The sequence below is a fragment of the Jaculus jaculus genome, chromosome 8 (genome assembly GCF_020740685.1).
Source record: "Jaculus jaculus isolate mJacJac1 chromosome 8, mJacJac1.mat.Y.cur, whole genome shotgun sequence".
Taxonomy (NCBI): domain Eukaryota; kingdom Metazoa; phylum Chordata; class Mammalia; order Rodentia; family Dipodidae; genus Jaculus; species Jaculus jaculus.
Window position 1 is genome coordinate 114,905,753 of NC_059109.1, and position 17,458 is coordinate 114,923,210.

The 17,458-nt window shown below is 40.1% G+C and overlaps 1 protein-coding gene across 1 annotated transcript in view; it reads right to left on the reverse strand.

Annotated features, from left to right (window-relative positions):
- Window positions 1–456: 456 nt before the first annotated feature.
- The window catches only part of LOC123462788, a 187,018-nt gene continuing 170,016 nt past the window's right edge, over window positions 457–17,458 (reverse strand). The window contains exons 103-108 of the mRNA XM_045156362.1: window positions 16,545–16,690; window positions 15,349–15,535; window positions 8,464–8,615; window positions 5,622–6,858; window positions 3,513–3,664; window positions 457–799 (exon numbers count right to left, since the gene is read on the reverse strand). Of these exons, the coding sequence (XP_045012297.1) occupies window positions 3,521–3,664; window positions 5,622–6,858; window positions 8,464–8,615; window positions 15,349–15,535; window positions 16,545–16,690 (1,866 nt within the window). The 3' untranslated portion in view covers window positions 457–799; window positions 3,513–3,520. The remainder of the gene's footprint in view (window positions 800–3,512; window positions 3,665–5,621; window positions 6,859–8,463; window positions 8,616–15,348; window positions 15,536–16,544; window positions 16,691–17,458) is intronic.

A 17,458-nucleotide genomic window follows, 5' to 3' on the forward strand; every position in this document is an offset into this window, starting at 1 on the left:
TGGACCTAGCAGATATATAGAGGACATTTCATGTAAATGCTGCAGAATACACATTCTTTTCCACAGCATATGGAACATTCTCTAAAATAGACCATATATTAGGACACAAAGGAAATCTTAACAAGTGCAGGAAAGTTGGAATAATTCCCTGAACTCTATCTGATCATAATGGAGGAAGAAGGGAATAAAGGACATTCCACATCAAGGTAGTGAGAGGTCACAGAAATGTATATCTGACATCTGCCCAGATTCTCCACAAGCCATTTGTTTTTCCACAGTTTTCCCTCCCTTTGCTACATAGTCATACAGGAGTCAAAACAGTCTTGGGCACCAACACCACAGGGTGCCAGGATCCTGAACAGGATGCATGTTTCTGGGCTTGACCTGTGTGCTTCCAGATGCCAGCACTCTGCATTCAGCACTCAGCACTCTGCACTCAGCACTCAGCACTCAGAGAACTTTTCACCAACATTTTATTTTTTGCATAAGTAAAGGGCTTTTGCAGGTGAGTTAAAGGCATATGCCTCCAATATTTCAGGTATCTGTGGTTGACAAAACAACTCTTCCTGCTTAGAAATTTTAGTCCATTCTTGTTGGGATTCGTGGATGGAAGTTACTCTTCAGAGTCTTCTCATAGATGGCTGGTACACCACGTCTCTCTGTTAAAGGAGTGAAATTTCCTCAGTGCTAAAATAAGTTGTGGGATCTCTCATGATGCAGTCTGTAACATCACAGCTTAAGGTCCTTCAGTAATTGCTTTTTATCACCACTTTATGGCACATGTAATTACAGCATAAATCTAGAAGAAAAATTAGTACAATTGGCATTCATAATTTTAGCAACCTAGACAATATAGAAGTACTGCCCCGGGGAACACAAGAGAATATTCATGAAAAGCTATTGTTTACTATTGGTGCCTATTGGGGGTATTTGCAGAAGCAAGGTTACAGGTCCCCAAAACTTTGGTGAGTGGAGTGTGTGATGAGTGTGTGCATGTGCACCGATCCATACATGTAGATGTTCAAGTGCATGAGAGTGCACGGGTGAATGTGACCGTGCCTGCAATGTGAAGGGCAGAGAACAGCTTGTGAAGTGGTTCCCAAGAGACACCATCCACCTCTTTTTGAGACAGGCCTGTCCACACAAATTCCACACTCCACAGCACTCACCTAAATTCAGACACAAAGTGGAACATACAGTTTTGACACTAGTGCACCTGACAGTGAAAGGAAGAGCCCGGAGAATTCAAAAGTCACAGAGTGGGCTGGAGAGATGGCTTAGTGGTTAAGTGCTTGCCTGTGAAGCCTAAGGACCCCAGTTCTAGGCTCGATTCCCCAGGGGGGCACATGCATCTGGAGTTCGTTTGCAGTGGCTGGAGGCCTTGGCACGCCTATTCTCTCTTATTCTCACTCTCTGCCTCTTTCTCTCTCTGTCACTCTCAAATAAATAAAGATAAACAAAAAAATAAATAAAAAGTCACAGAGTAGCTGTTCTGCAGAGACCCTGTTTCAAGGAAGGCGAAAGAAGAACACCAACACCTGGCGTGTGTGCCAAGGCTGCATACGTCTAGACACACAAAAAGTACATCAAAGCAAATAAATAAAATTGGAAAAGAATTCAGCCTGGCCTGAAGACTCAGGCTTATAATCCAAGATCTTGGGAGACTGAGACAGGAGGATTACCACCAGTTCAGAGAATTCTGGGTATGTCCTAGTACCCCTTACAAACAACAAAACAAACAAAAAGCTTATAACTTTTGTGTCAAAGTATGTGTTACTATAAAGTCATGGGGATTTGACTCAGAAAAGACACTGTGGCAGGGCAAAGGATAAAGGGAACTGTAGCAAGGATAAAAAATGACACCACTGAAGTCCATGTAAGGTCCTAGCTCTTTGGCCTTGCATCATTGTGGGCTCTTAGTAGGTGGAGGTGGTAAGTAAGCTGAAACCTGAAGGACCAGGAGAAAGTGCCAGAAAGAGTGAAGTGCGTGCAAGCTGGCTGAAATGAAGACGATCACCTGAAGATGTGGACTCGTACACTACCCAGATTGGCTAGAAGGTGCAGGACAAGGGAAAAATACGGTACCTGGCCAGAGATATGTCTCTGTGGGGTAGGGCAGAACAACTAAGATCGAATGACATTTATTATTTTTGGAAGTATACACTCCCTGGACGAAGTGAATCTCTGGGGATATCTTTGAGGTTTGATAGCCTGATATCTTTCCTTGTTTGCTTTATCCTGCCTAATTGCAGGAGAAATGAGGCTATCTGCCTGAAGCTCCTGTTGGTATGCCTTTCCTACCATGGTGCACTGCAATCTTCTTTAAATGCTAAAGCAAAGACAACCCTTCCCTTCTTTAGTTATTTTTGTGCTGTGTTTGGAGACAACAACTGGGAAAGGAATACAACAATCAATACTCTGTGGTGTTAAATGATCATTTGATATCTAATTCCTTTGAAGATCTTAGGTGTGAAGACACATTTATTTGACTGATTGTCTGATTTTATATTTTCCTTGTGTGTTTTCCATAACATGGAGAAAAGACAGCATCTTCAGCAAGTGGTGATGGCCAGTCTTTATGTTTACATGCAGAAGATTGAAGCTAGATCCTCTCAGGAATAATTAAATGGAGGGAAACAGTGAGTCAAGATCACTAGTGGTGGGAGGTTGTCTGTGGTGGTTTGATTCAGGTGTCCCCCATAAACTTGGGTGTTCTGAATGCTAGGTTGCCAGCTGATGAAAATTTGGGAAGTAACACCTCTTGGAGGCAGTGCACTTTTGGGGGTGGGCTTATGGGTATTACAGCCAGTGTCTGGCAAACTCTCCTGTTGCTACTGCCCACCTTACGTTGGCCAAGGGGTGATGTCCCCCCTCTGCTCATGCCGTCATTTCCCCCTGCCATCGTGGAGCATCTCCTCAAGTTTGTAATCTAAAATAAACCTTCCCCCTCACCACAAGCTGCTCTTGGTTGGGTGATTGCAATGCAAACCTGACTGAAACATTGCCCATTCCATGGTAAATAACCTCCCACCCATATCAAGGAAGCAACCCTAACTTAACTCAATGAGTAAAATAGGCATGGAAGTATGATGGGGTTAATGGAGCAAGAACAAGGAGGTTAATGGGGGAAGGTGGTGGAGGAAATAAGAACAAAATATGGTATAGTGTACATGTATGAAAATGTAAAGAGTGGATAAAATTATTTTTAAAAAAATATTCTACCAGGGCTGGAGAGATGGCTTAGTGGTTAAGTGCTTGCCTGTGAAGCCTAAGGACCCCAGTTCGAGGCTCGGTTCCCCAGGTCCCACGTTAGCCAGATGTACAAGGGGGCGCACGCGTCTGGAGTTTGTTTGCAGTGGCTGGAAGCCCTGGCGCGCCCATTCTCTCTCTCTCCCTCTATCTGTCTTTTTCCCTATGTCTGTTGCTCTCAAATAAATAAATTAAAAAAAAAATATTCTACCAAACCACTATTGTGATTTTAGTTACTTTATACAATTGTTGCCGTGACTTACATTGGTTTTCAATAGAATGTTATTTCTGACTCGTCATCACTTGAGGTATCATAGAGTCCTTGTAGCAGATCTACATATGGGTAATCTAGTGAACTGCAGCCGGTAGGGTTTTGAGGACGATATGCATATCGAAGAAATTCATAAGCTTCCACCTAAAAGAAATTCAAGGGTGTGTGTGTGTGTATATATATATATATATATATATATATATATATATATATATATATATATATATATATATTTTTTTTTTTTTTTTTTTTTTTTTTTGGTTTTTCGAGGTAGGGTCTCACTCTGGCTCAGGCTGACCTGGAATTCACTATGGAGTCTCAGGGTGGCCTCGAACTCTCAGAGATCCTCCTACCTCTGCCTCCCGAGTGCTGGGATTAAAGGCGTGCGCTACCACGCCGGGCACAAGGGTATATTTTTGATAGTTGTTGTAAAAATAAATATTTGGTATTTGTTCTTAAAGTTCCTTCAGTGATTCAGAGGGAAACTTTAAATAGGTGAAAAAGCTCAAACTAAAAATATACATATGATATTGCAAAGTATACAGTGTTTTAAAACAGAAATATATATGAGAACATACAATTTGTGTAAAATTATAGGTTTTCAATCTAAAGAAGTAAATATGTTTCTGTGTCAATTTCATATTAAAATTGAAATTAAAGCAAAAGGTAAAGAAATGGCTATGTATGAGGGAGAGGAGGACAGGCTAATCTAAACTATGTATTATAAATCAAAAAAGAAAAAGTCAAGCCAGGCATGGTGGTGCATGCCTTTAATCCCAGCACTTGGGAGGCAGAGGTAGGAGGATCGCCGTGAGTTCGAGGCCACCCTGAGACTCCATAGTGAATTCCAAGTCAGCCTGGGTTAGAGTGTGATACAATAATATTACTTCACAAAATTGATATATATGCAGTAAGTAAAATTGCAGTTCAAGATATATTTTCATTTAAGAAAATGTCAAAAATATAACTTAAAGTTCAGCATGATAGGTCACACCTTTAAACTCAGCACTTGGGAGGCAAAGGTAGGAGGATCACTATGAGTTTAAGTCCACCCTGAGACTACATAGTAAATTCCAGGTCATCCTTGACTAGAGTGACCCTACCTTGAACAAAATAAAACACACACACACAGACACAGACACGTGTGTGTCTCTCTGTGTGTGTGTATAAATATAAACTGAAAGCCAAAGTTGGGCTGGAGAGTGGCTTAGAAGTTAAAGTCCTTGCCTGCAAAACCTAAGGACCCATGATAGACTCTCCAGATCCCACATAAACCAGATGCACAAAGATAAGGAAAGCACAAGGTTGCACATGCCCACTAGTTGGTGCAAGCATCTGGAGTTTGATTTCAGTGGCTAAGGCCGTGGCATGGCAATTCTCTGTCTCTGTCTCTCTCTCTCTCTCTGTCTTTTTCTAAAAATAAAAATAAAATAATTTTAATAAAAAGTTAATCTTTTCATTTTTCATGTGTATGGACATCAGAGAAAGCATTCATCTCACATCCTTTAAATAACAGACATCCATGGCATAAGAGGTTAAGTATTTGGGTGTCTGTCATTCCTGTGGGGTCAGTGTCAGCACACTTGATGCTGCAGGATTACTCTTAAGGTTCTTTGAACACAAAGCAGCTACAATCACCTGGAATCTAAGACAAGTACTGCATATGCTCCCAGTGGTCACACACACTAATAATTTTCTTTTTTTTGAGGTAGGGTCTCATTCTAGTCCAGGCTGACCTGAAGTCACTATTTAGTCTCAGAGTGGCCTTGAACTCACGGCAATGTGCCTACCTCTGTGCCACCATGCCCGGCAGGACTAATAATCTTGTTTTATGATCTTGTGTAGATGAAGCATTTCAGGAGAGGCACACTACATCAGGAGAGTTATTTGTATTTCTTCAGGTGAGGAAAAGGAGGATCTTTTGGATGTGACATCTCCAGGGACTTTATTAAATTAGAAATGTAAGTTTTCTTCATAAGCATACACTATCATGAGCTCCACTTAAAATGAATGGGTTACCTAAACAACTCAGTAGTTCAACAAATTAAAAGTAAGAATAACATCAGAAATCTAAAATAGAGAAAATTTTGGTGCTACTAACCCTGGCACGATAGATCTCCATTTTTTGCTCAGATTCCAGCCATAATTGAAATCCTGATTTACGTTTTTTTCGACAGTGTCTTTGACTTAGCCCATAATAATCTAGTCTCGTGGAGCTGTGAGGAGAATAGAAGGCACCCACAGAAGACCTTGGGATTGTGTGCGATTGCATCAGGTCTTCTCTTGGGGGGTATCCTTGGCTGATCCCCATGCTACTTTGCCTCCTAGAGTTGTGAGGAGGACAGAAGGGACACTCAGAAGACTCTGGGATTGTGTGAAATTGCATCGGGTCTTCTGATGGGGGGGATCCTTGGCTGACCCATGTACCACTTTGCCTCCTAGAGCTGTGAGGAGGACAGAAGGCACACTCAGAAGACTTTGGGATTGTGTGGAATTTCATTGGATCTTCTGATGGGGGGGATCCTTGGCTGACCCCCATATTACTCTTCCTTGTAGAGCTGTGAGAGCAAAAGGCACAATCAGTAGACTTTGGGATTCTGTGAAATTGCATTGGGTCTTCTGATGGAGGGGATCCTTGGCTGACCCATGTACCACTTTGCCTCCTAGAGCTGTGAGGAGGACAGAAGGCACACTCAGAAGACTTTGGGATTGTGTGGAATTTCACTGGATCTTCTGATGGGGGGGATCCTTGGCTGACCCCCATATTACTCTGCCTTGTAGAGCTGTGAGAGCAGAAGGCACACTCAGTAGACTTTGGGATTGTGTGGAATTTCATTGGGTCTTCTGATGGGGGGGATCCTTGGCTGACCCCCATATTACTCTGCCTTGTAGAGCTGTGAGAGCAGAAGGCACACTCAGTAGACTTTGGGATTGTGTGGAATTTCATTGGGTCTTCTGATGGGGGGGATCCCTGGCTGACCCCCATATTACTCTGCCTTGTAGAGCTGTGAGAGCAGAAGGCACACTCAGTAGACTTTGGGATTGTGTGGAATTTCATCGGGTCTTCTGATGGGGGGGATCCTTGGCTGACCCCCATATTACTCTGCCTTGTAGAGCTGTGAGAGCAGAAGGCACAATCAGAAGACTTTGGGATTGTGTGGAATTTCATTGTGTCTTCTGATGGGGGGGATCCCTGGCTGACCCCCATATTACTCTTCCTTGTAGAGCTGTGAGAGCAGAAGGCACACTCAGAAGACTTTGGGATTGTGTGGAATTTCATCGGGTCTTCTGATGGGGGGGATCCTTGGCTGACCCCTGTACCACTTTGCCTCGTAGAGCTGTGAGGAGAACAGAATGTAAGTACAGACTGACATTTTCCATGAAAGATTCATCAGTAACTGGCATCTAGAATTGCCATAATGAAGATGTAAATATGTGTGATGATGCATGTCTTGATTTACTTGGCAATGAATAAGATAATAGACAATGAAAAAAAATTATCAATATTTGTATTTAATAATCTAGTATAGGTTATCTTATCAAAACTTTCCAAATCTGTTTAAAACAATTTTCTGTCATGTAATATCTCTGTGAGGCTAATAATTTAAGATAATTCAGAACAACAATATTGGAGGGAAGAAGCCTTGGCTGAAGTGGTAATCAAAATGAATTAAATCAGATTCTATGATTGTTAGCTCAGCTTATCCTTTTTAGGTTTTCAGTGGAAATACATGTGTCCCATGTATTACCTCACACTGAAAAAGGAATTACTTAAGTCACTTTGTTATTAACTTTCATACACACTTATGTTACTTTTTTTGATTTTTCAATCATGCATTTATATTGAACAGAGAAAATTTGAAGAATAGTTTGTCCCTACCTACCATCTAGTGGTAGCATAGAAGATGTCAAAGAGAGTTAATTTCACAAGTTCTACAATGGGCCCCCAGGTTTAACATTAGTACTGCTTCACTCTTGAGATTAAGTTATTATACCCACAAGTAATGAAAATTTTAATTTTTTATAATTGCAGGAAATATTAAAAGCTATTTTGTAAGTATGATACTTTCTTTTTTGTTATTTTTATTTATTTATTTGAGAGTGACAGACAGAGAGAAAGAAGCAGATAGAGAGAGAGAGAGAGAGAGAGAGAGAGGGAGAGAATAGGCACGCCAGGGCCTCCAGTCAGTGCAAATAAACTCCAGACACGTGTGCCCCTTGTGCATCTGGCTAACTTGGGTCCTGGAGAACTGAGCCTCGAACCGGGGTCCTCAGGCTTCACAAGCAAGTGCTTAACCACTAAGCCATCTCTCCAGCCTGATATTTTCTTTTTGTAATTATTAAATTATTATATTTATTGACAGAAGAACAGAGCCAAGGAAAGGCACCCATGTGGTTAGAGATCCCATTGGAGGGCCTATGAAAACCATGGGACAAAAGAGAAAAGAAGTTTAAAGAGCTCCTGCCCTGGGGAGAGCTGTAAGGAATAAAGAGCCCATGTGGAGAGTAAGGGCTGGAAAACTCACCATCAGTTAGAAGTTCTCAGGTGATCAGGTAGCTCAGAGAGTGGGCTCTCCCCTTGCAAAGATATTTATAACCTTTTAGAGGTGGGACCTGTCTTTTGGCTCAGGTGACAAGTATGATACTTTCTTAATTAAAAATCTTCCTAATTATTTAGCCTAAACTCTAACAGATAAGTCAGGTGAAATATATGAAAATATTATCGGGGACTGCTATGTAAACACAAGATGGAAAGCTATATGTTACTCAGGACTTATATTATAAAAGGAATATCAATTATTAAATTTACTTTCCCAGGTTTCTCATTCTATTGTGTACTGAGGATTCATGAGACACAAATTTCATATACCTCTTTCAGTCAAAGAATTCACCCGACACCAGTGAGCTCTACTAACTTTGCACAATTCTTTGCTTTGACTTACTTTGATGGTCTATGTGATGTTGTTTCCCATGCTTCTTTACTTTTTTTCTCACCAGTTCTACATTGCAGATCTGTCACTGGGTATTGTGGTGGCCTTATGTGTGAAGCATTTAAATTACATTGTCTATTTTTGACATAATCTTCAGGTTGCAGCTAAAAGAAATAAAAGGATATATTTTGGATAGTTCTTATGAAGTAAATGTTGTGAATTTTATTTGTAAAGTTCTTTCAATGATCCAGAGAGAAAGATTAAGTAGTTAAAAAGCTACAATGAAGTTGGGCGTGGTGGCTCACGCCTTTAATACCAGCACTCAGGAGGCAGAGGTAGGAGGATGACCATGAGTTCAAGGCCACCCTGAGACTACATAGGAAATTCCAGATCAGCCTGAGCTAGAGTGAGACCTTACCTCAAAAAAACAAAAAACAGGGCTGGAGAGATGGCTTAGCGATTAAGCGCTTGCCTGTGAAGCCTAAGGACCCTGGTTCGAGGCTCGGTTCCCCAGGACCCACATTAGCCAGATACACAAGGGGGGGCACGCATCTGGAGGTCGTTTGTAGTGGCTGGAAGCCCTGCCATGCCCATTCTCTCTCTCTCTCTCACTCTCTGCCTCTTTCTTTCTCTGTCTGTCACTGTCAAATAAATAAATAAAAATAAACCAAAAAAATTCTAAAAAAAAAAGAAGAAAACAAAAAACAAGCAAAAAAAAAAACCCCAACCAAAACCAAAACCAGAACAAACAAACAAAAAAAACCCAGCTACAGTTAAAAACTTACATATGGTACTACTCACTATACAGTGTATTAACACAGGAATGTGTATGAGAACATACAAATTATGTAAAATTATCATTATCAGTTTAAATTTTCTTTAAAGAAGCAAATCTATTTCTGCAGGGATAGCATATTAAAAGAGAACTTAATACAGGAGAAATAGAAATGGCTACTGATGAGGGAGAGGAAGATGAGAAGCTAACAAAACTAAGATTTAGAGCCAGGAGTGGTGGCTCACACCTTTAACCCTAGCACTTGGGAGGCAGAGTAGGAGGATCACCATGAGTTCAAGGCCACCCTGAGATTACATAGTGAATTTCAGGTCAGCCTGGACTAGAGTGAAATCTTACCTTGGAAAACCAAAAACCAAAACAAAAAACACCACTAAGATTTAAAAACTCAAAATAGAAAAAAATATGTACAAGTTATAGTGACTTTATCTGATAAGAATTAACAAAACAAACGTGTGTGTGTGTGTGTGTGTGTGTATACTTTCACAATGTCAGTCTCAGGTCCTGGACAAGTTTGGAAAGCTCTCTCTTCTGAGGTTGAGGTGTTCTGCCTGGTCTGGATTCTTTTTTTTTTTTTTTTTTTTTTTTTTTTTTTTGAGGTAGGGTTTCACTCTAGCTCAGGCTGAACCTGAAATTCACTATGTATTCTCAGGGTGGCCTTGAACTCCCAGTGGTCCCCTTACCTCTGCCTCCTGAGTTCTGGGATTGAAGGCATGTGCCACCACGTCCAGCTCAAAGTCTTCCTATGTTATTATATATGTAATGAGGAAACAAAGAATTCCTGAATAAATTCATAGTGCTTAATAATGATAAGTTTAACTTGAAAACATTTAATGGTGTGTTATGCAATGGACCTAGAAAATAAAAATACATAAATGCTTTCTAAACACTGCTAGTGGGATCCCGACAAGGAGGCAACCAGGTGATAAGGAATGGCTTTATGCACTGAAAAAATGACACTGAAACCTTGCGGGAAGGCTCTGTTCCTCTGGGTGAGGAGGGATTTAGAACAACTTCTGTAAAGAACTGTTTAGCTGAGTTTGTGACCTAAATGAACTGAAAGCATGCGGTGAAGAGGTGGGCTACTTGCATCCTTGCTAAATGTCTGCCGTCCTCAAAGCCCTCACACTGAGCCTGTTCCAATTCTGTGAGCCACCATTTCCTTCCTCAACGATACTGAGACTTGCATACACAGTGAGTGGGAATGAGGCTAATTTTTCCAGTGAGAGGGTTACAGGGCCTTTGTTCAGAGGACTGTGTACTGGGATCATAACATGTCATTTTCCACTGTGAAATATAGGTCAATCCTTGGCCTGCTACTAGTGAATAGAGTTGTGTAATGAGAATGATGCATGTGACTTCCAACTCTTTTTTTTAAGATTATTTATTTATTTGAGAGACAGAGAGAGAGAATGGGCATGTTAGGGCCTCCAGCCATTGCAAATGAACTCCAGTTGCATGTACCCCCTGTGCATTTGGCTTATGTGGGTCCTGATGAGCCCACATGGGATCCTTTTGCTTTGCAGGCCAACACTTTAACCGCTAAGCCATCTCTCCAGCCCCCAACTCCTTTTTATTTTTTATTTTTTTTATTTTTTTATTTTTTATTTTTTTTGGTTTTTTGAGGTAGGGTCTCACTCTGGTCAAGGCTGACCTGGAATTAACTCTGTCATCTCAGGGTGACCTTGAACTCATGGCAATCCTCCTACCTCTGCCTCCCGAGTGCTGGGATTAAAGGTGTGCGCCACCACGCCCGGCCCAACTCCTTTTTAAAGTGCATATTTATTTAAGAGAAAAAGAGACAAAGAGAGGGAGGGAGGGAGGGAGGGAGAGGGAGATATCCACATTGTGCATCTGGCATATGTGGGTACTAGGGAATCAAATCTAGGTCCTTTGGCTTTGCAGGCAAGTTCGTTAACCACTAAGCCATATCTTTAGCCTTTCTTTCCACGCTTGATTAGAAAAGTTTTCAGTCCCAAACTGCTTGTCTTTTGAATAATCTGTTTCCCATGTTTTTTTTTTTTTTTTTTTCAAGGTAGGGTTTCACTCTAGTCCAAGCTGACCTGGAATTCACTATGTATTCTCAGGCTGGCCTTGAACCATTGGCAGTCCTCCTACCTCTGCCTCCTGAGTGCTGGGATTAAAGGCGTGTGCCACCAGGCCTGGCTGTTTCCCATGTTTTGAGGAGGTGAGGCCACAGAGAAAACCTAGGTGCTCCAGATGAGAAGAGTTTTAGCTGGCTATTGCAACTGAATTTTCAGCCAACAACTAGTAACAAGGTTCCCCATCTACCAGATCTGGCAGAGAAACACTCTCCAGAGGATTCCAGGCACCCAACCAAAGTGAAGATGTGGTCCAGGTACACAATGGAATTCTACTCAGTGGTAAGGACTAATGAAAGTATGAAATTTGCAGGAAAATGGATGGACTTGGGAAAATATCACCGTAAGTGAGGTCACACAAGTTAAGAGTGACCAAGGTCATGTGTTCTTTTCCATCTGAAGCTCTAGCATGGAATGGTGTGCCTTGTTTCTAAGCTGGAGTCTGCATCAGTAGAAATTGTAAGGAGCCTAGAGTGAGGCTCGTACAGAGCAGAAAGGAATGACAGAAGGTGATGCTTGACAGTCAAGAGGAAGCACAGAATCTGGGCTTGGAAGGTTTTGAGGGTTCTGGCATGTGAGAAAGGGAGGGGGCTGTTAAAGAAAACTAATCATGGCACAAATCATTCCTATAAAACCCTTTTTCTTGGTTAACTAATCAAAGGTAAAGCTCTTTTCAAAGGGAGGGTGAGAAATAGTTGGAGCAGAAGCACTCTGCTGGGGAAGAAAAGCTTGCCCTAAAGTCATAGGCTGTTGCTTGTAAATGCCAGGGCCAGAACGGGGTCATCTGCCACACTGTGTTGTTTGTTGGTCCAGGATATGTGATATCTAATTGCTTTAATGATTTTGGTGTAAAGATAAAGCTTTTTAATTTAATTTTATTTTTTTAAAGATTAATTTTTATTTATTGATTCATTAGAAACAGAGAGAGAGAGAGGGAGAGAGAGAGAGAGAGAGAACGAGCCTGCCCGGGCCTATAGCCATTGCAAACAAACTCTAGATGCATGTGCCATCATGTACATCTGGCTTACGTGGGACCTTGAGAATTGAACCTGGGTCCTTAGGCTTCAATGGCAAGTGCCTTAACAGCTAAGCTATCTCTTCAGCCCAAGGTAACCTTTTTTTTTTTTTTTTTTGGTTTTTCGAGGTAGGGTCTCACTCTGGTCCAGGCTGACCTGGAATTAACTCTGTCATCTCAGGGTGGCCTTGAACTCATGGCAATCCTCCTACCTCTGCCTCCCGAGTGCTGGGATTAAAGGCGTGCGCCACCACGCCCGGCTCTCCAAGGTAAACTTTTGATTGATTGTCTTACTTATATTTCAGTGTATGTGTTAAAAACGTGTATGTGGCAACCACTTTATAGACATACTTAGTGACGGTAACTCTTTATATTGAATTAAAGTAGAAGTTTCCATGTTAGAAGTTTCTGTTACCAGTAAAATCACTAGGGAAAATTCAAATCATACTTTTAAATTTTCACAGGACAATATTGATCTGTAATTAGTATAATATTTTATGTTTATCCCCAAACATTGTTCTCATAAATACTCCCCCACCCTTTTTTTTTTTTTTTTTTTTGAGGTAGGGACTCACTCTAGCTCAGGCTGACCTCGAATTCACTATGTAGTCTCAGGGTGGCTTTGAACTCATGGCGATCCTCTTACCTCTGCCTCTCAAGTGCTGGGATTAAAGATGTGTGCCACCATGCCTGGCTTACTTCCTTATTTTTGGTTATAGCTTTTACTGTGCATATATAATTCATCAATAGATAGTTTCATTGCACATGAATTATGCTAGGTAAATATCAAATGCAATGTATCAAAGTTTGCTTAGTTGTACTGCAGCGGTATTTCTTTGGTATTGACTTGAATCTTGCATTTTATGCTTATTATGCAAGCTGTTTATCAATAAATTAAACATTTAACTCTGTATTCTCTCAATTTTATCTCTTTAGATTATATTTCAATCAGTATCATTTTTGTTCTAACTCTTTAGAGCACATGATAGTTTTTTTGTGGGGGAGGGTCACAAATTCACATTCACGTTTTTGTTGATCTCTGCATCCTTTCCAGCCTGAATCGTCTGGCCTCAAACTCATAGTAAGTCCCTTACCTCTGCCTACCAAGTGCTGGGATTATAGGTGTGCACCACCAAGCCCGACTTTTTTTTTTTTAAATTGAGATTCTTATGATACCATATACACATGAAAACTATCAGCTATCTTATTTTCTAGTTTGTTCAAGTCAATATTTGGTTTTTGTAATATGTCATGGTACACAAAAATGATCATACCTCAAACTCTTTCAAACTTCTTGCCTACTCTATAATGAATGGATTGTGTAGTTCTTTTTTTCTTTTTTTTTTTTTTTGTTTTTTTGTTTTTTTGAGGTAGGGTCTCACTCTGGTCCAGGCTGACCTGGAATTAACTCTGTAGTCTCAGGGTGGCCTTGAACTCACGGCGATCCTCCTACCTCTGCCTCCCGAGTGCTGGGATTAAAGGCGTGCGCCACCACGCCCGGCGATTGTGTAGTTCTTAATATATTTTATTTATTGATTTATTTGAGTGAGAGACTGCAAGAGATAAAAAGACACAGAGAGAAGGAGAGAGAGGGAAGAATGAGGGTGGGCATCTCGGGTCTCTAGCCACTGCAAATGAACTCCAGATATTTGTACCACCTTGTATATGTTGCTTATGAGGCTTCTGGGGAGTCAAACCTGGATCCTTAAGCTTCACAGGAAAGTCCCTTAACCATTAAGCCATCTCTCCAGCCTGGATTTTGTCATTGTTGCAAGTACTTTAGAGACACAGAAATGGTTACTGAAACTGTGTGTTTAGATGGGATGGTTCCCAGTACAACATATGTGACATGGGTATAGTATGGAGGTACTTTTATTTAATTTATTAACAATTTCCATGACTGTAGACAATATCCCATGGTAATGCCCTCCCTCCCCCAACTTTCCCCTTTGAAGCTCCATTCTTCATCATATTCCTTCCCCTCTCAATCTGTCTCTCTTTTATTTTGACATCATGATCTTTGCCTCCTATTATGATGGTCTTGTGTAGGTATGGAATTTTACATGACATGCTAGACAAGTAATATAAATTTGAGACCTTCATGTTACTTGTCAAGGCAAAAATAAAATACATTTTAAGAGACAATGTATTTGTTGAAATAAGTTATTTTAAAATTATTTTTAGGGGCTGAAAAGATGGCTTAACAATTAAGGCACTTGCCAGCAAAGCCAAAGGATTTGGGTTTGATTCCCCAGTATGTACATAAAGCCACATGCACAAGTTGGCGCACATGTCTGGAGTTCATTTGCCATGGCTAGAGGGCCTGGTGTGCCCATTCTCATTCTCTCTGACTCTTTATATCTCTCTTTCCCTTGAATAAATAAATAATGAATGAATAACTTAAATATTAAAAATTATTTTAAAAGTAAGTATCACAATAATATTTTACAAAAATGTACATACACACAATAAGTAAAATTGAAGTTACAGATATGTATTATTTAAGAAAATGTTTATTTAAGAAAACAAAGGAGCTGGGCATGGTGGCACACAAATTTAATCCCAGCACTCAGGAGGCAGACGTAGGAGGATCGCCATGAGTTCAAGGCCACCCTGAGACTACATAGTTAATTCCAGGTCAGCCTGGGCCAGAGTGAGACCCTACCTCCAAAAATAAAATTAAAGAAAAAAGAAAAAAAGAAAAAAAAATCTTGTTCTATAATCTCACGTAGATCAGGCCTTTCAAAATAGCAACCGTACATCATGTGAGTTACTTTAATTTTATCACATGAGGAAAAGGTGTTTCTTTGGAATGTAGCAGCTCCAGACACCTTATTAAATTATAAATGCATCTTTGTCATTAAAACACATGTTCATAAGCTTCATTAAAATTAATGTGATAGATAAATAATTCATTAGTTCACCATATCAAAAGAAAGAATGACATGAGAAAAGCAATGCAAATAAAAATTTATAGTACAACTAACCCGGGCTAGCTCAGCGCTGGTGCTCTGCACAGAAGACCTTGGATTTGCACGTGCTGTCATCAGGTCTTCAGTCAGAGATGATCCTTGGCTGGTCTCCAAACTACTTTGCCTGGTGGACTTGTGACAAGGACAAAGGCAAATACAGACTCTCCTGTTTTCGACAATGGCTTCATCAGTGACTTGCATACTTAAGTAGAACAAAAGAAAATGTAAATATGTGAGATAATACATGTATTAATTTTCTTGACTATTGTAGCCATTCAGTAGTCAAAATTTATTAAAACAGCATGTGGTACTCATTAAAGATAAGCAATGAATAAAAACTATACACATTATGAAAAAAACTAGCAATACTTTTATTTAGTAAGCCAAAATCTATTTGGAACAATTTTCTTTTGCCCTTTTGTACATTCAATATAATATCTGGGTGAGGTTGATAATTCAGGAAGAATTCAGAACCACAACCATGGGGAACAAGGGTTTGGTGGAGGCGGTGATTAAAGTAAACTCAGTCAGCTTCTAAGATCATTACCTGAACACATCTTTCTCAAATTTTTATTGGTGGAAACCACCCATTCTGTCTTCCATGCATCCCTCACACTGAACAACAAATCATTTCAGACACTTTTAAATTAATGTTCCTTCACAATAATGTTAGTTTTGATTTGAAAGCAGGCATTTACATTGAACAGAGAAAATTTGCGGAACAGTTTGTCCATACCTACCATCTAGAGGAGCATCAAAGATATCAAAGAAAGTTAACTTAGCAAGTGCCAGAATATGCCCACAAGTGTAACATTAGTAACACTTAACTCTTTGGATTAATTTATTATGCTCAAAAATAATCAAAATTTAAATTTCATAATTATAGGAAATGCCATATACTATTTTATATGTATGACACTTTCTCAGTTAGAAAGCCTCACAACTATTCAGCCTAAACTCTAATAGATAAGTCAGGTGAAACATGCATATGAATATTAAAGGGTATGTGGTGTGTAAACACCAGATGGAAAGTGATATAAGTCACTTTAACTTATGAATGGAACTTCAATTGTTAAATGTACTTTCCCAGGTGTTGGTCATGCTTTTTACTTAGCATTCATGATACACAAATCTCATTAACCTCTCAGTAAAAAGGATAAGACACATTAGTGAGCTTTGTTTATTTTACACAATTATTTGCTTTGACTTACTTTGGTAGTCTAGATGATGTTTCTGACTCTTCCTTAGTATTTCTATCATTGCATTCATGTAACAGATGTGTCAATGGGCATTTTTGTGAGCTTCTATGTGAAGAATTTTGATCACATTGTCTATTTTTGACATTTTGATCTTGCAGCTAAAAGAAATTAAATGACATATTTAAGGTAGTTACCTTCAGTGATTCAGAGAGAAAGTTTAAATAGGTGCAAAAGATAGAATTATAAATATATACATGGTATTGGGTACTATTCAGAGATTTTAAAATTTATTTATTTGAGAGACTGAGAGGCAGAGAGGGGGGGGGAGAGAGAGAGAGAGAGAGAGAGAGAGAGAGAGAGAGAGAGAATGGGCAAGGCCTCCAGCCACTGCAAACGAACTCCAGAAGCATGTGCCACCTTGTGCATCTGGCTTCTGTGGATCCTGGGGAATCAAACCTGGGGAATTCTTTGGTATTGCAGGCAAATGCCTTAACTGCTAAGCCATCTCTCCAGCCAGGATTTTTTCTGTGTTATTTTTTCATGGTTTTCTGAAGTTCTTCAGTTACCCTCATTTTAGAAAAAAAATTTTATTTTGAGAGAGAAATAGAGGGAAAGAGAAAGAGAGTGAGAGAGAGAGAGGGAGGGAGAGAGAGACAGATAGAGAGGGGGCATTCCAGGGCCTCTAGCCACTGCAAATGAAGTCGAGATGCATGTGCCACATTGTACATCTGGCTTGTGTGGGTACTGAAGAATCAAACCTGAGTCCTTAGGCCTCACAGGCTAATGTCTTCACTGCTAAGCCATCTCTCCAGCCCCATCATACAGAGTTTTAACATAGAAATGGGCATGGCAGCATACAAACTGTGTACAATTATAGGTTTTCAATTGGTCTAAAGAAGTAAATATATTTCTATAGGGATGTCCTA